Below are 24,456 nucleotides of genomic sequence, written 5' to 3' on the forward strand. Positions count from 1 at the left end.
GGCAAAGGTCACACCACTACATGCCATCAGTAAGACTGCTCAGAAGAACAGGAGGAACTGAAACCATAGATATAGATGTGAGAATTTACTCCTGCCTGTATTGGAAACTCCCAGGACAGGGGGAAAAAACCCTCTTCCTACCTTTGGATTAAAAAGTCATGCCTAATCTTAGGCCCCATCCCCACTTACAGATAAATCAGTGTGCGATCTGAATCGATGGATTGATTGGTTCCCATGGTTCCCACTACATTTGTCCCAATCACATTTTTCCCCACTACATTTGCCCCAATCACATTTTTCCCTCCAAAATAATTCATTTTTGGTTCCCATTCACAAATGAATTGATTCAAAATTATTCGGTTTCAGTCGGTCAAAGGGGAAATTTGAATCAATTTCGATCCGCATGTGGTTCACACTTGCAGAGATTTGATTTATCGAAAAAGAAGCAGAAAAATCAGCATTAAAAAGGTGTGGGTTAAATGGGTCCAGCACATGGCCCCCCTCTTGGAATTGCTTTAGCGATTTGGATTAAGTGGGAACCAGGGTCGTTTGAACTGGTTCAAAACGATTCACGATCCGGTTTAAAAGGTAGTGGGAATGAAATTGATGAGAAATTGATTGGAACAGGAGGTACATCATATGGATTATTTTTTTAAAAAATTACAAAGGTATAAATCCCCACTCTGTAGCACAGACAAGAAACTCAAGTCTGTGCTGCAGACTGGGAGTACAGAAGCAGGGCATGAGTCTTTGTTCTCTGATCAGTTAACAGAGTAACAGGGAAAGAGTTTATGGATGTGAAACAAGTCAGTTTTGAAAATACCCTTTAAAACATGGTGCAAGCAAGCAAATAATGAACAATTATGACATGGCAATTGTACAGTTGACCTGTTTGTGGGGATTCTGATTTCACATGAACTACAGTATTTTCCATAGTAGAGCAATTTAGCAATGTATACATATCATATCACTACTCAGCAAGGAGGGGCTTCATAATCTCACCCAGTGTAATACCATCTATGGTCTTGCCTTCGGTCTGCTTCCCGTAAGCCTTTCCACAGAGGCTGAGAGGGGAAGTAGTATACACCTGTGCGTTTCAGTCTTATGTTATTCCTCTGCCATGGGAATTCCTCTTGTAGCAGTTGTAGTTCCTTTGCGGTTCCTGCACATTTATGAAGTGACACACAAAAACTGCAGCAAGCCTCAGAATCAGGCCCAATCTTGAGTTCTTTTTGCAAACGGTCTATAAGATAGTTCTCAAGGTCACCTGTTCCATCCTGGGTACTCCTGAGCCTATGTGCATTGGTAAGTAGATCTCCCATGAGTTTGATCCTCATGATCTTGGGTCTGAGAAATTCCTTCTTGATTGTACTTGCAGTCTGAGGATCCACATACTTGATACTCAGAGCATAAAGCTCTTCAAAATAGCCTGCCAGTGTCTTCCACTGTAATAAGGCTACTTCCAGGGCTGGTGCAACACCATTTATTAACATATTGGGTGGTTTCTGGAATTACAAAGGACAGAACAAAACTTGCAAATAATAAGGTTGCAAATAATAACTACTAAAGTTGGTTTCATCACATCTTCAAGTGCTTGTATTGCAAACATCTTGCCTTTGTCTTCTAACCAACTTCTTACAAAACTATGGTGTGGCAGTTTTAAGTATGGGAAATCCAGATTTTGCTCAGCAATGATTTTCATTCAAGGAAGGTTCAGGGACCCAGTGGCATCATTAGTGGGGTGCAGTGGTGCAAACCACACCAAGGGGGGTGTCACTTGGTGGGGTAGTACACCCCAGAGGGAATGGGCAGCTGCCTTCCGGATTCCATGTTGTAATGGCCATGTAAGACTTAGAAGGTGGAGGGGGCTGCTGAGAGGGCTGAGTGTGCCCCCACCTTGCTGCCATGCTGTCATTCTATGCACCATCACAGCAAGGGGGGGAGTGCCATTTTGGCCCCATCCCTATAATTCATGAAACCCCACTTGCCCCCACCAGGTGAGACTGTAGGTGTGGATGTCACTGTGGGAATCTCTGGCCCTGAAGATGCTTTGGCCTCCAAGTCCCAGCAACCTCTTCTAGCATGGTTAAGAATAAGGGACAGTGGGAGCTAATGGTCAGCACATACCCATTACCTTTCAGCCTAAGTAATTTCATAAAGTTAAAATTATGGTGAGAACTATGAAATAAAAATATAACAAAGAAATATATGTGGACAAGGCTATTGTTCAATTTTTTCTGGGGTGGGGGAACATATGACCCTTCAGATATTGGCTTTAGCCAGCATAGTCAAAGGGTGAGTTGTGGGCACAACATCTGAAAGGTGTTAGTTGCAGGCCAACAATATCTGTTTACCATCCTTGTTTTATGTTGTATGTTAGCAAGATTTTTGATGAACTGGTGCCAAAGACATACTCCTTGCAGTATATTGCCATTCGAACAAGGAGCTCCTAAACTAATAATAATAATAATAAATAATAAAATTTTTATTTATATCCCGCCCTTCCAAAAGATCAGGGCGGCTTACAGCATGCAACACGTGCATCAAAATACAAAGTTAAAAACACATACAGCAATCTTAAAATAACAATAAAAATCCCCATTAGCCCAGCCTCATGGCCACGGAAGAGGAGGGAGGCCCACAGGATATTTAATCGGGGAATGCCTGATTGAATAGGAAGGTTTTGAGGTCCTTCCTAAATTGGGCCAGGGTGGAAGATGAGCGGAGCTCCGTGGGCAGCGTATTCCAAACTAGGTTGTAGCCACTCATTGCATGGTTGAATAAAGTCAAAAGAATGCAACACAGATCCATGTGGATCTCAAAAAATAAAATATTTTTTAAAAATGTGGAACAATCCTGTGCACTTTGCCTTGAGTTCCTTGGAGGAAAGATGGGATACAAATGCATGGCATGATATTCCTCATCTAGGTAATGAATCTCACCTAGAGGTGGGCCATTGCAACAGAGATTAAATTAATTAAATAACAAAGGGAGCTTTGCTAAATTTTAAAAGAACTGTGAAAGAGCATAAAATTAATTTCACCAGAATAGATTTTTTTTGTTAGTACAAATTGTACCTCAGGCAGGGTGAAAGCACACACACATACACACACATGACAGTGTGGTGTACTGATTTGAATGTTGGACCATGACCCTGGAGACCAGGGTTTAATCCTTGCTTGGCCATGAAATCCAGTGGGTGACCCCTTGGGCAAATTGCATGCTCTATGCCTGAAGGTAAGGCAATGGCAAACTGAATCATAATGAAATATTGTCAGCATACTAGGTAAAAAGCAAATCATTACAGTACTATCCCTCACTAGAAGTGGGCATTCATTTCTTTGCCTCTTGAGAGTAAAATATAAGATGAGGCAGCAGTCTTGAACACACATACTCTACATTAAGATCTATTGAATGTAGATAAACTGACTTTTGAGTAAATATGCTATATACTGTATGCCTTATTGATGAAGCATTACAATATAGCAAAGAACAACATTTAAGAATAGTCCAACACTCTGGCTCTTGAAAGGGAATTACATGGTTAGAATGTTATGAAATATAATTTAATGTGATGATGAGTCCTTGCCACATACCTGAATAACTTTGGTGCAGTATGAACCTCCCCTGAGGTGCTGGTATTGTATCAAAGCTTCTGCTGCTTCCCTTTCCTCCTTAGCTTGATCCAGGAAGAATTTTGAGACATTTGGGAAAGCCATATCAGTCTGGTCAAAAGTCTCACCCTATCAGAGCAAAGAAAACATCAATATTCCTATATAAAATACAATACTGAGAAAACACACATACCTCAAAATGTTGTCTTACCATACAATTTCAACAGGAGTAAAAAGGAGAACATTACAGAATTTATAGAATCCTTACTCTTGATGGCCTACCATGGAATAATGAGACCAGGCACAAGTGATTTGGTTAAACAAGGGCCACTTTATTGACCGAGTTAATGAGATTTACAGTCCTGAAAGACCACAAGATGGGGATCAACCTGATGCAGGCTCAGTTGGGGGCAGGTGTCATTCCCTGACTACCTTCCCAGATTTCCCTTGGGCAAAACACCTGATCCTGGGGCGCAGTCCATTTTACTGTAGGAAGGTAGACCCAGGTACTCCCACCCAAGCTGTATAACTTTACCTGTGTACCTTTAAAATGCTAAAGAGATGGGGTAAGTGGGGTGAGTCTTAGTGGGAGGAGAAAGGGGAAACCTCAGTTTTTAAATTTAATTTTTTTTTTGAAAAATGTATTTTTTAAAAAATCCTTTAAAAACATCACATTTCACCAAATTTTCACTTCAACCAGCTGCAGTTAGGTATATGTATATGTAAATGCTTTTGGCTGTGCATATTATACTGTAATTTAAAGGTATAATTTTAATTTTGCTTTATGTCACAACTATTACCATTACATTGAGTAATATACAGAATTATGAATAATGAGTAGCATTCATACAAAAACATTACTAAGGATTCTGTATGGTGTAGTATGGGAGGAGGTCAATGTGGGGGGTAACACTATGAGTTACTGCACCAGGTGACACCAAAACTCTTGATGCCACTGGCAGGTAGCCTGTTATTTGTGTGGGGTCTCAGCCTTCATCAAAGTGTGAAGAAATGATTAAACACAAAGAAAAAGCATTAAGCATACAAAGATCAATATTCATATTCAAATCTCCAATTACATTCTGCACGTACAGAGAATATTGCACTTATCACTGGTATTAATTTATTTTCTTCATTATATTTTTGGTAGCAAAATAAGTTTTTGCATTTTAAGAATACTGCCAGTTTGAACTTTAATATTGATCTTTGATCAGGCAGTGTTTCCCCTCCTCTCTTGTTAGATGTAATCTGGTAACAGCTGAAAAGATGTTATCACCTCCCACTGCTCTTTTTCTTTTCTTTCTTTCTTGTTTTGGTCTTTGTTGTTGCAGTCTACTCCCTCTCCTCTCCTTAACTACTGCAATCTTCTTTTGACGGGGCTCCCATTGTTCCACCTAAGTCCTCTGATTTCCATTCAACATTCTGCTGCTAAGATCTTGATCATGTCGCCCTATTTCTGGCATCTCTTCACTGGCTACCCATTCCTTTTAGGATTTGGTACAAGCTTCTTCTCTTAATGTTTAAAGCTCTACACAACCTAGCTCCCCCTTATCAGTCTTTATTTCATCCTGTTCGAGATTTGCGGTCCAGGAGCTCGGGGATTCTTACCCAGCCACGTGTTTCTTCTTCCTTGGCTCGGCTTCGTCCTTTTTCACTTGCTGCACTGTACTCTGGGAACTGCCTCCCTAAACATCTTCGGACTGTCTCTTCTCTTGCTAGTTTAAAATCTGAATTAAAGACTTTTTTGTTCTCTAAAGCATTTGGAACCATATTTTAATATTGTTTTATAATTCTATATTTGATTATATGTATTAGTTGTTTTTACAGTTTGTGTCTTAACTGCATAACTTGCTTAATTTTATATAGTTTATATTTTATGACTTTTCGATTGTACGTCATTGGAAGGTTATATGCTGTTTTGATGATATCAGTAAAGTGTCTTGCAAATTTAGAGCACTATATAAAATCATCATCATCATCATCATCATCTCCAATTTGCCTTGACAGCCATTCAGCACCTAACTGGTCCTCCACAGGACTAAGGTCAGTACAATGGGTGACCAATCCTTAGGGTAATACACAGTGGACATGAACACAGACCCTGTCATGAAGAAGGAGTACAGATGAAATAACTTAATGGTGGGGATGGGGTGGAGATATGATTGTGGCAAAAGTGGCAAAACTGTGACCAAATAGTGACTGTAAATATGGGACAGTTATTTAGGCAGCATCTGCACTGCAGATTCAATGCCGTTTGACACTGCTTTAACTGCCATGGCTCAGTGCTATGGAATCCTGGAATTTGTAGTTTTGTGAGATATTTAGTTTTCTTTTTCAGGAAGCTCTGGTGCAAAACCAAACTACAAATCCCAGGAGTCCATAGGAGGGTGTCATGATAAGTAGTGTCAAATTTCATTAATTCTGCTATGTGGCATCAGCCTTAACAACAAATGAAATGCTATTTCCACAGTCATAATTTCTGCCAAAACTTCCTTCATAATGGTCCAACATAGCAAAAAAGACTTGCCCAATATATATTGGGCAAAAGAAAAAAATTCAGACCAAGTCCCCAGGACTCATAAAGCAGAATGTATTTGCAGTATAAAATAAGTGTGGCCCCACAGCATGGTAACAAAAATGGTCAGTTTTCTTAATCAGTTACTTAACTAAATATACTGAGGCCGCATCTACACTGCAGAAATAATCCAGTTTGACACCACTTTAACTGCCATGGCTCAATGCTATGAAATTCTGGGAACTGTAGTTTGTTGTGGCACCAGAGCTCTGCTACAGTGCAGATGCAGCCACTAGTGTGCTCTCACAGGCACCTTCTCTTCCCTTTGTGTTCCTTTGCCTGCACTCTGCAGTCTTTCTGTTACAATGCCACAACAAACTACAAATCCCAGAATTCCATAGCATTGAGCCATGACACTAAAAGTGGTGTTAAACTGGATTATTTCTGCAGTGCAGGATGTACAGAGCCTCTTCCCAAGCAAATGTTTGCAAAGTGAGCTATCTGTACCCCATAACTGCATAGCCTTACCAGCATCTGGAAGACATAGGAAGCCTCCAGCAGAGCACTGGTGATCCCACATAGGCCTTCTTCCACCACAGGTGGGAAGTTCTGTCTCACCAGCTTGCCCAGAGCTCTGGCCTGCTGCTGCCGGTGGATGGAGCAGAAGGGCAGGCCGCTCTTGAGCCTTTTTGGGTTAGGCTCTGCCATGGCCAGTTTCTCCTGTTGCTTCCTCTTTTCACCTTTGGCCTCTCCTTCTGTGTGGATGCTGGTTCCAGAGCTCAGACACCTTGGGATTGGAAAGCCAAGCTCAGATGATGATTATTTGTTTTAAAAAGATAACCCAAAACTTCACCAAGAGAGAAAGCACACCCTTGGTTTTTACACACCGCTCTCTTTATATATCTGGCTTGACAAGATGTAGAGGCGGGGCACCTGGAGCTCACCTGCTGTCAGTACTTTCCCAAAGAAAGCTTTTTCATGCCCCAAGAGACTAACGTTCTTTGACAGCAGTCCCCTTGGGCTTGTAAAAGCATGCTGGGATCTTCATTTTCCTAAGAAACTGAAATTTCACTTCCCCATCTATCCCTCTTTTTATCTTCTTAAATCAACCTCAGATGCTTTCCTGCAATTGAGATTTGTTTTCAGTATTATGCTTTTTGTACCACGATTTTGTAAAAAGTTCATTTGAGGTGCCTGCATGTCAAAAGGTTGTGATAAATTGGCAAGAAAAGGGGATTTTCTGAAGCTGAAACTCAAAATTCAGGCTTAGGTGCTGTACAGACCATCCAAATGTGCTGTGCTGGTGCTGATGTTAGGGTTAGGGACCGCACGTCAACCATACAGTTCCTAACCCTAGCACAGTGTGGCAACGTAACAATGGAGGCGTCCCGTGTACATGGGTGCTGCCATTGTGATGTAAACGCTGCACGGCATCCACATGGTGCCACACGTTGTTTATGTTGCAAATGCACCATTGGCACACTCATGACATCTGCCATGCAGTGCAAAAAGAACCCGTTTTTTTCAGGTTCTTTTTCCTTCAGATGGAAGCCGTGTGGTTTGGCGGCAGTGGCTTCCCTCCAGAGGGAATTAGGCCACCAGCAGGCTGTTCTTTTGGGGCGGTCTATCCCGCGCCTTAGAATTCTTCTTTCTAATCCAGGAAGTCTAATACTGCAATTCTCCATGTAATATTGCAAACTAGTTGATCAACTTAAACCAGATTGCAGGTAGAATTGAGAGACGTAGCCACATTTGTTGGGAGTACTAGTAAGCAAAGGGCAAGTAAACAAACACCTTTGCCTGATGACCTTGGGCAAATTGCGCACTTTCAACAAAAAAGGAAAATCTCTGAATAAACCTCCTATGAATAAATCTTGCCAAGAAAACCCCAAGGTAGTGTTACCATGAACTGGAAATGAAGACACACAAGAAGTCTTCCCCATAAAACAAATAGATAGGTGCTAATTTCCACTCTCATCAACCTGCTACAAACTGCATTGAGTCTGTTCACTGAACTGTATTGAAACGGGGATAAATAGAGTACAATCCTAACACATGCCGTGGTCTTGAATAATTATGCTCTGTTCTGTTATGTTCTGTAGGAGCAAAGAATACAAGCTAAAATTTCTGGTTCTGTAATATGTACTACAGTTTAGAAAACAACAAGAAGACATGGAAATGCATTACGAAAAGGCTGAGATTCCATGTTTTATGATAACCTATTTACTTTACCATGTGTAATAATTAATATCATTTTTCAAATAATTACTAAAGCAAGAGCCTATAGGCATGTTCAGGACCCAATGAACTGGAAGGTTGTTTTCAGATTTGTAAGTTTCTGTCCATGAAGTTCTACATGGTTGAACTTAATGCATTTCAAAGTACTACTCCCTATCAATCTAGTCATCATAATTGCTGTGTAAATCTTTATTGCATTACATGCTCTAATTATTACTTAACTATCATGATAACAGAACATGTTGAATGTAAGGGAAGTAAATAGAGTGTATGCATTTTTGCATTAATATTTAAATTGCATAGAGTTTTGAACAGGCATTTAACACATCCTTAAAATATACTTGGAAGGGATACTATAGTTCATAACAGAACTTTTTAAGGTTGTACACTTAGGATGACAGGCTGATTAACATCTTCCAGACAGATCAGATATTTTTATCTATCACAATCACATTCTGCTGCAGAATTTTCAAAGTAGACATACAAGGTAAACATTTGCATTGCCAACTGATAAACTGTTATGAAAGTCCTCAAGTTTCTGCAACCTACCACGTACAGGAAATTTTGAGACAAAAAACATCTGGGACAAAAATTGTCCCAACCAAACTATTGCATTTGTGCTGGGCAAATAAGGAGAGCTACTCAAAACAAACATCAAAGCTCATGTGAAGATGTGTTTCTAGTTCTGTTTTGGGTACTGTGGAATAGTATTTATTAGTAAAAATAGCAATAACAATAGCAATTGTAATAGCACTTACATTTCTATACCGCTTTATAGTGCTGAGCACTTTTTAAGCAGTTTACAACACAGTGGTGTCACTAGGGTTGGCGTCACCCAGAGCAGCAACTCATAGTGTCACCTCCCATTACTATACAGAATCCTTAATAATGCTTTTTTTCACTAATGTTACTTGTAAATTGGAATTCCCATATACCACTGAATGTAATGCCAATAGTTGTGACATAAACAACTAGCAAAATTAAAATTATACCTTCAAATTACAACATCACACACACACAGCCTAAATGTATTTACATATACATAGTGAATATTTGGTTAAAATGTGATGTTTTTAAAGAAAATTGTAAAAGAATTTAAAAAATTAACAAATAGAAAAAATAATTTTAATTTTTTTTTAAAAAATGAAGTTTGAAATTTTAATTTTAAAAAATTCTTGGGCCTCTCCTTCCTCCTACCACTGAGATTCACCACTCCCACCATCTCTTAAAATATTTTAAAGGGAAGCAGATGAATGCCACAGCCTGTTTCTGCCAAAAGGTAGGTGTTTGAGGAGCAATGGTGTCATCCCCCCACTTAGGCTGTCACTTGGTGCAGTCAGAACCTGTCACACCTCCCTAGTGATACCTCTGTTACAATATGTAAGCCAATTGCCTTCAACAAGCTGGGTACTCATTTTACTGGCCTATGAAAGGATGGAAGGCTGAGTCAACCTGGAATCCTGCAGGATCGAATTCACAACATGGGCTTTGACCGCAGTACTGCCACCAAAGCACAGCAACAATCATGATGAAGCAGCAAACATTCCTGTGTATGCAGGACATTTTTATACACTGAGTTTCTCACTGGGTTCAGAAAATATCTCAGACTGAGGCATTAGTGGAATATTATTTTATTGGCCTAGATGGGGCTTAAACTGCAATCTTGAAGTACTCGGCTGTCATAAACCCCATTAAAGTCTATTGTATTTTTGCCTGCAAAGCACCATACATATTGGGATGCTTGAGAATTTTAACATTATAAATATCACTCTAGTCTGACTTTGATTTCATTCCACCATTAGTGGGATTAAGTCTGAATTCTCAATGCCTGTAGATTATGTTTTTATCACACCATCATACTTAAGTATGGAAAACTTTTATAATAATCTCAAGAATTTTGCATTCCAAACTGGTGTTGCCAAAGGACAGCTACAATCATGATGTTAATATCTGGTTTGAGGGTAGGGAGGAGTAATAAATAGTTTCCATCTTTTTACTCCAACACTTAAGTGAACTTGGGTGCCTTTTTTCAAGAAGTTCTTTATCTTACAAGAAGGTTGCTCTATTCATTTTCTGGATTAGTTACCGCATCTCCACTTGGCACAGAAGAAGTGCAGCTGCTCTCCAAAGCTCAGTTTTATGGTGCAGCAATTTCTTTTTTCTTTCCCCTCAGTTGAGGACAGTATGAAAGACTTCTGAATCACCAGATCTGTAATTGTTTTAGGATGTTAGAATGCTTTTTCAGTAGGTTTTTAAAAATGTGAATGAGTTTGAGTAGGTTGGTTCGCTGTGCACTGCAAGTGAGAAGTGACCCAACATAGAGCAATAAAAATATGGTTTCTCTGACTGTATGCTTTAATCTTTTCATTTTTGCTTTCATTGCGTTTTAACTTAAGAATGAATATGTCAGTTATGCCAGCTCCCTTAGAATGTAATTGTTCCAGTTTCAGAGAGATCAGCCTGGATAAAGCTCAGCTTCCAGAATCAGGAGGGAGTCTTGGAAACCAATTTCCAGGATGCCATACATAGGCCTCAGGAAATGGAAGGACAGGGAAACAAAAATCTCCAGGACCCAGATCTCAGGAGGGTGTGGTTTTCTGCTGAACTGGACAATGAAAAAACAATGTCACAATACATTAAACAATAAATGTTCATATCTTAATAGACCAGGGAGTGGCTGTAATGTCTATTGCATTAGGCTGCCCTATCACGTCCTTGGCACAATCCCAGCTCAGCAGCCCTGATCATACTCTGGGCCTGTTTTGTAGTGAGAGGTTGTGTGACTCCAGCCTGCCTCCGCAATAAAGAAATCCTGGCTGAGTGTTTCCCTAACCCATTATATTTCTGACTCTTCCCTTCTTGCTCAGTCTCTTACATCAGACATCAGCCCCAGTCCTGTAATGATCCATAGCAGTGTAGAGACATCCTTGACTAAAGATGGGGTTTGGGGTCCATTGTAATGGAAATGTTTCAGAAGCAATTCTACCCACACACCATGGCATCTGCCTTCATCAATATTGGATTATTTCACTGAGGGGCTCAGGGCTGCAGTATGTGTTGGGGTTAACAGATAACAATGCCCGCAACAAAGTCATTGTCATTTCCCCCAAGGAATCAGGAGGCACTCTGTGCCCATGGGAGCTACATGGCTGACATCAGGCTCATTCCATGGAAGGGTCACTCCAATCCCCTGAATATAGGCCAACCCACTCCCCCTGCACTGAACCCTCAAGCATGCACAGGTGGAAGGAATTTTACCACCACCAAAAGGCAGAACAGTCATGTGATATCTGTAAGAGACTCTCTCAACTGCAGTGATGCAATGAGATAATACCCTTATGCTATCAACACAGTGGTCTTCTAGGTAAGAGTTGCTTAAAGCTGATTCACAAGAAAACACCAAGGGCTGAGTTTCTTGTCCATGAAAATACAGTGGGCCTGGATGACTGAGTGATTTCTAGAGGTGTTGTCTCAGATTTTAAAAAGTAGTGGGTTTTTTATTTGTGTTTTGTCCACTTTCACAGGGATCCTGTGCCCCTAACCCCAGCAAATGTAGAGAGTCCACTGCATTCAATATTGCTGTTTGTCAAGAAATATACAATTTTATCCCATTCATTCCAATATGGTCTACACAAGACATGCTCCTGGTAGATTCTGCCCAGAGTTCTCATCCAAGGGTCTTCTTGAATGATCTGAAACTTGTGGTTTATATGTAGGGACTTGTAAAATGTAAGACCATTTGATATCTTTTGTTCAAGTACATATGACACAATGTACAGTACACTGGCACATCAATACTGGCTTTAAAACACCCATCTGAAAGACAATCCTCATAATAGGTTCTGTAGTACACACATATACTTTAACTTGTAGCCATGCTTCACTAAAGCTAAATCTCTTCAACCCTATTTATAACAATTTTTTAATTTAAATTATTATTTTGTAGAAGCTCTGTAAGAGGGAAAAAGATGGAATGGGTACCTAATGCCTTTTGATTGGCAGTTGTAAGAGCTGGCAATGCTTATCCATCAGGTACAAGTTCCACTTCTGTGCACCCAATCTATATAAATCTCCTCTTTACAGCAAATGGATGCTGGAGTTCAGACTGAATCATAGTAAAATGAATGTGAACAAACTGTAAGCATTTCCACTTGAAACAAATCTTCAGAGTACCATGATGTGACAAACACAGTTGTTGTTGTTGTTGTTGTGTGCTTTCAAGTTGATTTCAATTTATGGCAACTCTAAGGTGAACCTGTCATGGGGTTTTCTTGGCAAGTTACTTCAGATGGGGGGTTCCATTGCTATCCTCTGAGGCTTAGAATATGTGACAACTCAGTAGTGGCTGGTAATTTCCAAGTCAGTAGAATGACAAATGCACTCCAGATACTCATTGAAGCACTGATGGAAGTCCCCAAGGTGCTAAACTTTATTCCTAAATAGGTCTACCTCCTTGTATAGTTCCTTTAAAGCTAGTCCAATCTTGGAAAGGATTCACCACATCATTCACATGGAAAAAAATCAGCTGTCAATGGGTAGGCAGGTCAAGTGACAGTCATGAATGTAATTTGGAGAGAAAGCAGCAGAGATACAAATGTGAGTTGATTCTGTTGCTTGAGACAGCTCTATTGGTTTGCTATCTGTTCCTGGTATTTTATTTCTCCCAAGTACTTTGAATGGGCGCGCGCACCCGTTGCGCCCCGCGTGCGCCCACGCCGCCGCGCCGCCGCACACGAGCCCCATTGTTTCCAATGGGGCTCGAGCATAGGCGGAATTCGCCTTACGCGGAGGGATCCGGAACGGATCCCCCCGCGTAAGGCGAGGATGGACTGTAGTAGTTCTCTTTGTCCCTGGGCCCAAGGGTTCACCTTTTATTTTTGCTTCTTATCTGTCTAATTGTTGATATTAGCAGTTCATGGTCTGTGCTACAATCTGCTCCTGGTCTTGTTTTTGTAGAGTGATTAGAGCTTCTCCATCTTCTGCTTCCAGTCTGAATTCTACATTGCGGCCATCACATGATGTCCATGTGTACAACTGCCTCTTTCATTGCTTAAAACAAGAAACTGTTAGCCTTGCAAAATTCAATCAGTCACTCTCCTGCTTCATTTCTTGAGCTTAGGCCAAATTCTTCAACAATGTCTATTCTGCTCTGTTTCTGACTTTTGCATTGCAATAGTCTATAATTCCAACATGTTCTGTTTTGGAGTGTGGTCATTTTTCTTTTGGACTCCAGAACAGAAACTTTCAATTTCTTCCTCTTCTGCCTCTGTGTTGGAGCATACACTTGGATTATGATTTTATTGATGGGTTTTCCCTGAAGTCTTATTGATATTATTTGGTCAGACATTACATTATATTCCTTGAATGCTTTTGCTATGTCTCTGCTTATTATTAATGCTATTCCATTTCTTCTTAAATTTTCATTTCCTGAGTAAAACACTGTGTGGTTATCTCACTGAAAATGTTCTGTAACTTTTTACTTCAGTTCACTCACCCTGAGTACTGCAATTTGTATAAATTCCTTTTTCGTTTTGTTTTACAAGGCCTAGTTTCTCCTGACTCATGGTTCTCATATTTCATATCTCTGTAATATGTATTGTGCAGCTTTGGACGTTCCTTTCACCTCTGAGCACATGAATAGCTAAATGTCCTTTTGGCTTGAGTCCAGTTGGGTCTTTAGCCACAGTGCTACTCATAGTTGTCCCTCTGCCTTTCCCCCAGTAGTTCATTGAGTGTCTTCCCATCTGGGAGTGTCATCTTCTGGTACTATCACTTGCTTCATTTTAGACCTTCTCATAATACAGTTTCCAAGGTAGAAGCCTTCAGGAATGGTTTACCACTGCTGCCTTCTGAAGACTAATAAATGTTAGCTATGGTGTCAATGACATTGCCTCTGAGAGATCTTCCACCAGTGTTCCCATCAATTACTGCTGCCACACAGTTACTGTTTGCCTACCAGCAGCCCTGCTACTATCAGCCCAGCCTCTTGCTTCACAGGAGCACACAATCCCACCCCCATGGAAAAGTAGTGTTATGGTGGGGAGAATCTAGTTCCTTTTAAATGTCTCAGATGTCACATCTTAGTCAGAATAGCTTTATACAATCTTGTAAGAAGTAACCCCATCTTCCAAATGGTTGGAGAGGATTTGGTAAGGTGTGGCCAAGGACCAGCTGGCTGGAGGTATTCCTCTTCTGGAAGTGCTTCCTTTCATCTCCTTCAGCAGTGCTAATATTTCAGTGGGTGTCTCATTGTGTCTTCCTCACATGCAGAAACAGCAACTGACACTATTCATGGTTTGGGGATTATTTTTATTGTCATCAGGCTAATTACTGGCCAACAAGCTGATATTGCAAGCATCAGTACAGTACCTACCCTACTCTTCAAGATTTATTGGCCCGTGTCAGTGGTTTGTTTTTTTTAAACCATCAACTATTTTGTTGCTGTTCTTTTGCTTACTAGGGTCACTTTTAGCTCTAAGGTAATATTGAGGCAATATTTCATTCCAGAGGTTTTTTTGGCACACTTACCCACTCAATATATCATTGTGAATCAGAGTCAGAGGGTGACTACAGAAGGCAAAGGAGCCAATAACTAAAGTACCAAAGAAGAAACATGTAACAACGTTAACTAGCATAGAATGAAATTCTTATTCCAGTTATAAAATGGTATGGATTGTTCCTATACAGATGTAGTGATAAAAACACCAGTTTGCATCAAAAATGAAAATGAAATAATATAGCTAAATGAACAGCTATGAGCCAAGGCAGCAACTGGAGGGGAATGGGTCATATCCTCACTTGTGGAAGTCACTGTAATTCCCTTGAAGTAATTGGAGCTCTGCTGATTAAGCCAGCTGGGGATTTGTTCTTTTATAAAACTTGGGTTCCTCCCCAAATAGTTTTTCCTCTTCAAGGGGGCACCTGTCAGTGGTGGAGGTGGTGGTGGTGCTGGATTAGTGCACATGCAGCCTGTCTGCTTGGCCCCAGCCCTTTGGACCCAAAATGAACTCCAGCTGCTGCTTGCCACAGCAGGTGTTTCATCCACTCCTTGGCAGCTGTTTGAATGTACATTGTTATCACCGATAGGAAGGGCAAGACCCTTCTTGAACTGCACCATGTGCCCTCCCAGTATCAATGCTCTTGTCTTATTTGTCAATGAAGTGGTGACTGTGGATGAAACGTTCCACTTCAGAACATGAGGGTTTATCTGACCAAAGGCTGCAACCAAGCAATCTGGGAACACACACAATCCCCAAAGACTGGGGAGTTCTGGCCTAGTCTTCTCCCAAGAATGCTTGGGGTTTTTTTCTGTTGGAAAACTATCTCTGTATTTGCTGCCACTAGGGAAGATTTCATTGTGTGAGATACCCTAGCTCCAAAATGAAGTTGAAAACCCACTCGAATGCTTCACAAAGAACCAGACCATTGGCCAGACTGAGCGGAGAAACCCTAAGTTCTTGTCTAAAAACCAAACTAGAGATTGCTTGGCACTGTGGAGAAATGGGGGGGGGGGGGGGGGAGCAATTTGGGAGTTTGATGTGAGGAAGGAGTTTAAACATTGCTGCTGTTGATGATGTTTTTGCTGTACCTTCAAGTCATTTCTGATTTTTGGTGATCTAAAGGGTTTTCATGACAAGTTTCTTCAGAGGGGGGTTGCCCTTGCCATGCTCTGAGGCTGAGAGAGTGTGACTTGCCCAGGGTCACCCAGTGGGTTTCATGACTGAGTGGGGATTTTAACCCTCTTCTCCAGAGTCATAGTCCAATGCTCAAGCCACTACACCACGCTGGCTTTTACCCCAGCATAGTCTCAGTGGAGATGGAACTCACCTGTTCTGCTGGTTAACAAGTTCTCACTGTCAGCAATGGGAACTGTTTCTCCTTCCATTATGAATAGCTGGTATGTGGGGCAAAAGGTTTACTTCCTGCTCCACTGCACCATAGTTACAAAGCAATTTAGTGCCCTCCTATGTCATATATATCTTTTTAAAAAATCTGCTATGCAGTGCCAATAACTGGTCTTTGAAAAAAGAAATAATGATCAGATGGCATACTGTGTTCCAGGTAGAATTCAGAGACATAGCCATGTTAGTCTGGACTATCAGTATGCAAAGGGATCTTGTATCACCTCAAAGGTGCTACAAGATTGCCATGCTGTGTTGCAGATACAGATTCATAACATAACTGCTCCCTATTCAGTAAGACTGTGTTGACCACACAAATGCCCCTATTCCAGCCCACCCCAACAACCAGTAGCCAGATCAGGTGAAAGAAGTCTATTCAGCTTCTGATGGAAGTGCAAAAAGAAATATGTTTCCATCTCCTTTCGACCAGTGAGAGAGCCTTTGACAATCAGGAACAAGAACCTTGTTGTGATTGCTTGTCACAGCCTTGCTCGCTGGTCAGAAGGAGCTTGAAACATATTGTCAGTTAAACAGACTTTCTCTGCCCAGTGCAGCTGCTCTTTGTTGAGGTGGGCTAGTGGGATGGGCATTGGGTCAGGAGATATTACTTATATATCTAAGTAGCCAATATAGAATACTGACATTCAGCTATGCATCTATAGTCCCCCTGTTTCAGTCTTGTTATAAAGAGAACAGAGTATTTTATCTCTCTTGTATCGAAGTGGGTGCTAAGTCAGAGTGGAAGCAAACCCACTGGAAGCAACTCCACCAATAACTTCTTGTCCTAGACAAGACTGTACCCACACCTAGAGATGCCTAGAACAGTTATCAACCAGAAAGTCTCCAGATGCTGTTGGACTTTAATTCCAAAGATCTCTCACATCAGCCTGGGACATCTGGAAACTGAAATTCAACAACATCTGAAGCCCCCTCCTCAGTTTGGAATTAGTGATCTAAAGTGATGAGCACAGTGTAAATTGACCATTTCAGTAGAAGACATAACCAGAGAGCATGTAATAATAATAATAATAATAATAATAATAATAATAATAATAATAATAATTTATAACCCATAGAATATTTCTATGCTTTATACATTTTGTTATATTGTGTGGCCTGTTTCCCCCACCTCTGCAGGTTCTAGTATGTCTCCATTTTATTTCACTTCTAAACTCATTTGGTATGGCTCCCAACTTCTGATGCACATAAGGAATACCCTGACACAGAGAAGGCGGCATTTTCTCAGTATGGAGATAAAAGCAAGCCCAAGGTAATAGTGGATTGAGAGATATTTTGCCTGCCAAATTTTCTGTGCTCTTGGAGAAAGTAATTTTTGAAAGCAGAGATATTTTAAAAAGCTGACAATTATACAGCTACTCTGTCTGTTTTTCTCTAATTCAAGAATCCTAAATGTGTGCTTGATCCTCCTAATCTAGATTGCACTAGAGATTTATTATCTAAATATGCTCACTTAGATCTCACCCTGATGGTCTAGACTAGAAAATAAAATAGATGCTTGCTCTGTCTCAGTTATTGCAAGATGAGTTATGGACGACTCATTTCATCACTGGCCAATATGTGCGCCTCACCATTTAACGACATTGAGCTCTCAAGAAGTCAGTTACTGTTTGACACGAGCGTATCCTGTATATATTATATGGGTTTGCTGCAGAGAAGTGCTGGAATAATCAGGTGGGTAAGAAGGACGTTTTCCCTTCCCCATATTAAACTCTTTGGACATTATCAGACAAGGGAAATTGGAAGTATAATCCAATGGCAATTCAAATGCAATCATGAGGTTTAATGTTATTGCGTGATAGACTACCACACACAGTTTTGGGCAATGGGAAGTCAGTCCAAACGCAATCATGGGGTTTCACGTTATTGTGTGATAGACTACCACACACAATTTCGGGCAATGGCAAACTATTTTCAGGCAATGGGAAGTCAGTTCGAACGCAATTCGAATTCACATAAATTTGCTGAGCTAAAGAATTCACGTGAATGTGTTCTTTCCCCACTTTCTTTTCATTTGAAATTAAGAAAAATTCCTCCCGTGTGATAAACTCCTTTGAAAAGCCTGATAAACAGGATGGAAAGGGGATCCCACTGAAAGGGTGGATTGTGTTGGATAGGAATGAGGGGAGATGGATACCCTACCATTAAGTGGAGGTGACGATCTACAGAAATGTCAGTAATACCACTGCTCAAGCAACTTGTCTGGTGTAAAAAGGATATGTCCCAGAACATTGTAATGGAAATGTTGCTGTTATCCTTAGAATTGTGCACATATGCACCCACCCATTTTGTCCCATCTTATCACTCACTAGTCTGAAGTCAAGAAATGAGGAGGATTTGCAAGCTTCTAGAAAGATTTGGGGACATGTCTATCCAAATTACATTTTCTTTCTTTACACCCTCCCCATTTGTAAGATGCTGAAATTCCCTATACAATATCATAAATATCCAAAAGCCCTTTTTATAGTTAGCAGTTTATAATTAACTCAGTAGGAAGAAAACACACTCATTAAGTGTTGAGTGAAGTAGCATCAGCAAGAGAACTCAGCTCAGTGGTAAAATACAGTTACATCAAGTGACAGTCTCCACACCTGCTGCTGAGAATAACTGTAGCTGGCTGTTAACCCGTGGCACTATAAGCTGAGCATTGTGCAGTGGCACAGCCTTGGCACCGATTGAATTACACACTGATTAGCTTTTTAGCTTCTCTATGAACAGTGTGGACAATTAAGAATCAGAGAGGTGGACACAGAAGCTTTACCAGACCTTGTGCTCTTTAACTAAGGAGGATTAGCCCATAAAGGTTAAATTGCGTCCTGGCCAATGGTTAGACAGCTTCCGTACATTCTTCAGCTGATTCGAAGCATGAGGGTTATGGATAATAAAATAACAAAGACTTTGTATCTGGTGAAAGAATGTAGGAAAATCCGTGACTATCTTGACATTTTTACTATCATAGATCTTTATTTTCCCCTTTTCACCAAACACACACTCAATTTAGGTGCATATGGTCACCATGAAAATTGTCTCATTATTCTTAAATCCTTAAACTGAGGCTATCATACTTTGGACAATTCAGGAGATGACATGGTTCACTGGAAAAGACAATAGTGTATGGTAAAGAGGAAGGCAATAGGAAAAGAGGAAGACCACATTACAGATTGATTGACTCAATCAAGGAAGCCATGTCCCTGAGTTTGCAAGATCTCAGCAGGGCTGATGATTACTAGAGTTCTTGGAGATGTCTTTTTCATCATAAGTAACAGCTGATTTGATAGCAATAGAAAACACCAATATTCTAGTATATGAAAGAGAAACTTGTGACCTTCCATAGCTTGTTTTACTGCGTCTGACTAGTCCTTGCAGCATGGTGTGTGACTAGCCCTTGTATCATGGTGTGTGGGGTTTGCAATCTAACATCTTAAGGGTCACAAGTTGTCTAGCTCTGTTCTAGTTCATTATAAAGGAATTTAGTGTCCAAATTTCTTTTCACAAGGAAAACTGGGTAATAATGATGATGAGGATCAGTACCAGACCAGCTTTTTCTTTTAGGATAAATATATTTAAGGACAGTTATATATCAGATATCTGATCATAGAATACATGCATAGGCAGACAGTGATCCTATCACCAAATAATTGCCTTTTCATAGTTTCTTGTCTTACAATGACAATTCTGTATTTCCACTTAGGATCAAACTAACTGCAAGGGTAATGATCTGTATCTTTTTATCTGACTCCTGCACATTCTTAACCCTCAAGATTCTCTTATCTGGTGCTAAAAATAGTAACATCATGTATAGTTCCCTGTTTTCCATCAAAATATCTAGCATAAGTGATCTCATATTGTAGCCTCATAATATTCTGTGTTTCTCTGCTACCATTAAAATAACACAATAAATACAAAAAATGTTAAATTTAAATAAACAAAACATATAAACTGAATAGAATATATATCAGTCAATCACAAGACCAGATAACATTAACGAACCAAATGATTTAACAGTATGAACTAGATATAGCAATGTCAGTAGCCTGGATGCATTTCACAGTCTCACAAAGGCAGGCACACTGTTAGAAACATATGACTGCTTAAGTCACATTATGCATGTGGGGCCAGAAAGTTGCCATTGTACAAGAGAATACTGATAGAGTTGGAAGTAGAGTTGAACAGATAAGCATGTTCATTTGTGCCTTGTCTTTGTAAGTTGTGTATTGCATATTGTGTGTAGCAGTTACACTTTGTGCATTATGGTCCTATACTTTGCATTGTGGTAGTGCAGCCCATAATTGATATGTGTTGTACAATGGTGCCATTCTGCATGGCATCTGCACAGTGTTTGCACAGCACATTTCCACATTCAGATATTTATACTACACTGGGGGGGGGGGGGGCTGGACCCAATGTCTACCTTAATGCGAAAATATTTGTCAGTCTAAAAACAGAAAATTAGATTTGTTGTAAAGCCATAAACAATATAAAGTCAATTATTGTGACACAGAAGGTTCCATTTTTAAGTGGTAACCATTTTTTTTACAATGCAATTAGATACGTGCGTTGGTTACTATGAATGCCTATCATATTCATTTCAAATTGCAATTGTTACTTTTTTTTAAGGTCATGTTTTGTGTAACATGGCATAAAGCAATTCATTTGGTAAGAGTGGCACCTTTGTACATTAATGTGTCTTTCCCCCATACCTAGATTCAGTCATATGAATAGAGATCTTGCACTGTAACAGACAGCTGGTGCTATCTGTCTCTCCTCCAAACAGGTAATAATCATCATTAAAACAATTCTATCAACTCTGACGTGATGCCAGTAATATTAACTCCTTGTTCAACTGATGCATAGGAACCTATAAGCAACATGATGGAGGGGTTTTATGGTTTCAGAATCAAAGAACATATTAAAGTTATTGTGAGTTAATATGTATTGTTTAAAGACTGAATTACATTTTTACTGAACTATCCTGCTCTAAGTTCCAGTAAGAAGGAGCTGTTAAATATGTTCATTAACAGATTCCATTTTTAAAAATCACCTTTTAGAATGTGTAAGCTTCTTGGGGTAGGCATAGCCAACTAGCTTCCTGAGAGTTCAGTCTACCCACTGAATGGCTTTTCATTTGGCTTCAGCACACTCTTAACACTCACGATTATACTGTTTTATAGTTCAGGTCCTTCTGTTTGCATGACTTGAGATACTTAACCTTTTGCTCCCCAGTGTGAACAGCAGCAGAGGACCTGAGAGAACTCTGTCTTGGCACTTAACTTCCCACTCCAGATGCCGATAAAAGCACTATTTGAATCTGACCTTTCCCTACAGTATAAACAAGTGCAAAGGCTCTGTCAGAACTCTCTCAATATAACTAGAAAAATGGGTGTCCTCAACACAGTTATCGTACCAATATCAGTTGGGACTGTTGCATATTGAAGTTAGCAGTGATTATAGCCTTTAACTTTAATGTGATAACTTTGCCTGACACTAACACAGAATAGTTGACAAATATATATAAATATCTTATTCAGATCCTTCAGAGCCCAGTTCCTCTTGGTGCTTCTTTGAGGAGAAGTGGCAAAGAGCTGTCATCACCACCATTTTCTTGCCCAGTCATTCAAAAAGGCCAGTGGCACCACAGCAGAGAGAGTAGAAGTGATTGTGCATCTTTCCGGTATTCCTGGGGTGCTCTTGCTTTTTGCCACTCTACTCAGAGAAAGGATAGCTCCTTTTTGATAAGAGTAAAAACACAGTACTTACCTAGACCTATGGGTAAGTCAACTCAGGTTTTTTGGGTAATTTTTTGAATAAAATTTCTAGACTTATACATGAGTGTATATAGCAGATTCAAATAACTAGATGGGGGGGACCTAGCCACCTTCTAAAACTGGCGTGATGGGAGCTACTAGATAAACCAAATTAACTGGGTGACTACCTGACAATCATGCGTGGGATGAAGGGCAGTTAACAACAAAAACAACAAAATATTATTCGTGTGCAGAAAATGCTGTAGTTATGACATATTCTCTGCACAATTCACATGTGAATTTTGTAGAAAACATCAGTTTTTTTTTTTTTTTGCACAGAAATCTTATTTCTGCAGACAAAATTATGTTTTCTGCATAAAATGAAGAATAAGCTCTGAATTGCTAAGATTCTCCGGGATTCTCCACATCTGGTTTTCTGACATTTGGGAAACATTTTTTTTTTAATATTTTTAAATAATCTTCCCACCCCTAATAGTAACACAATAAGAGACACAAACTATACCGTGGGCCAAATCACATGCTGCTTATGACCAATGCCTCAAACCATATTACTTAAAGTTGTAAAGTCTGGCACTGTTAGGAATAGGTTATTCTATCTAACCAACAAATGATGAGCTCCCCACATTGAATCCCAGGATGGTGTTGGATGATGGCCCCCATCACTCTCAGTTATACCAAGGATGTATTTGGATGATAAGAACCATAATCCAATGCTGTCAGGGAGCTCAGGTTTGTGAACCTTGCACTAAAATCGATGGTCCTGTCCTCTGATAGTGAGAGATGTCAGAAACATTATCAAATCTAAGTATATCTTGTTTATATTCTACATTGTGCTAAACAAAACCAAAAAAGCAGGTACCTTTAATCACATGTAAAAATGTTCTAGACAAACTGTAAGATTAAACAATGGTGAATGAGTCTTTGGAAAGAGATGTCTAACAGTCTTGAAAACCGAGACCACACCAAGTTTCATGAATACATCAAGGAAGAATTATTGCTGGAGGTGGGGTGGGGGGTTTGAGCATTGCGGCTTCTTGTTTCGGTTTTGTTAAAAATGGAGCCTGATATCTTCTAAACAGCAGGTTAAATGGTATAAACTGGATTTGGTTTCCTGCCTTTCCTCTTCTTTCATCACACACATTTTAAAGGAAAGTATCAACAGAAATGAACAAATTAATGACCTAAAAGGATGAAAAGGATCCTTCCTAAATTAAGGGGGCAGATGCCACTTTTCCATTTAAATTTGCTTCTCTCAATTTTTTTAAAAAGTGATTTTTTTTCATCTATAGCAGAGTTGGGGAAAATTGTTTGCAAACTGCTGCAAATTCTGCAGATTATAGATTTAAGTAGTAACCTTTCCAAGACCTCATCTATAGTAAAAAGAAAGCTAGTATTCTCCAGACATGTTGGGCTACAATGTAGTAGCCTCCCTAGCCAGGCTGTCTTCAGGCTTTTCTCTAATAACTATTGCTCTCCTGTCAAAGTCCTGAGCTTTAAGAATTCAAACAAGAACTGGAATGTTAGTTCCCATGTACATGGAATACCCACTTGCATTACTTAGACTGGAAAGGAGCCGTTGCTTTCTTTGGAGAGGTGATAGTAGTGTGATTGAGGGAGTCACCATTGGTTGCAAAGTAGGTTTTGTTTCAGTTTTCCACTGACTGAAAGGCTTTTAGCTTGTCTGAGATTTGTCATACTTTTCAAAGCAATACACTTTAATGACAGCTGAAACCTGAATTGTGTACAGCTTGCCAAGAAGTGTCTTTCTTCATTTGATACTTTATGCTGATGTATTGCACCTTGGGGTATCTACCTTACTCCCTTAATGGTGAATGGGATTCAAAATGTATGCTATAAAGTAACAGACCTTCTCACATGGGACCACTCACTCTAGAACAATACAATACACCCTAGCCAGAGTCAATCACTTAGTCTTTCCCATCCTTCCATTACAAAGGTACTTTGCTCCTAAGGCTTCCCTGCCCAGTGGGTGGCTTTTCTGACTTCCATTTTCATTCAGTGGTACTAGTATCTGAGGTACATGTTTCAGCTGGGTTTGCCAGTCCTAGTTGAAAAGTCTACCGGGGGGGGGGGGAATATAGCCCCCAATTCCCTAGCTGGGTTTGGAAGATTCTTTGAATTGTAATCCGATCATTTTGCTGAGCTCTGAGAGCACTTCGTTATAAATGAAACAAACCAGTGAAGTCAGAAGTAGAATTTTGGATTATCTTGCTGGAGTCAATTTGCTTACTATGATCTTTGTGGTGTCCAAACTATATATACTACACAATATATTAAGGAAGCACTAGTATTAAGGCTCATAGGGAAATGCCTGGCCTTTGGTTAATCTAGTTCATGGCTATCTGCACCAATTGCTGAAATTTCCTCCGATTTTCAGACAATGT

General features: G+C 39.9%; 1 protein-coding gene across 1 annotated transcript; it reads right to left on the reverse strand.

The window, feature by feature from the left end:
• Positions 1-998: 998 nt before the first annotated feature.
• Positions 999-6,837, reverse strand: LOC149314411 (ferritin light chain-like). The gene is made up of 3 exons (XM_089523099.1): positions 6,658-6,837; positions 3,597-3,743; positions 999-1,505 (listed from the first exon to the last, which is right to left on the reverse strand). Exons 1-3 carry the CDS (start codon positions 6,835-6,837, stop codon positions 999-1,001), a joined length of 834 nt encoding a protein of 277 aa, XP_089379225.1.
• Positions 6,838-24,456: the final 17,619 nt, after the last annotated feature.

Source organism: Sceloporus occidentalis, unplaced genomic scaffold (genome assembly GCF_023333645.1).
Source record: "Sceloporus occidentalis isolate IW3139 unplaced genomic scaffold, rSceOcc1.0.p SCAF_4, whole genome shotgun sequence".
Classification (NCBI taxonomy): Eukaryota; Metazoa; Chordata; class Lepidosauria; order Squamata; family Phrynosomatidae; genus Sceloporus; species Sceloporus occidentalis.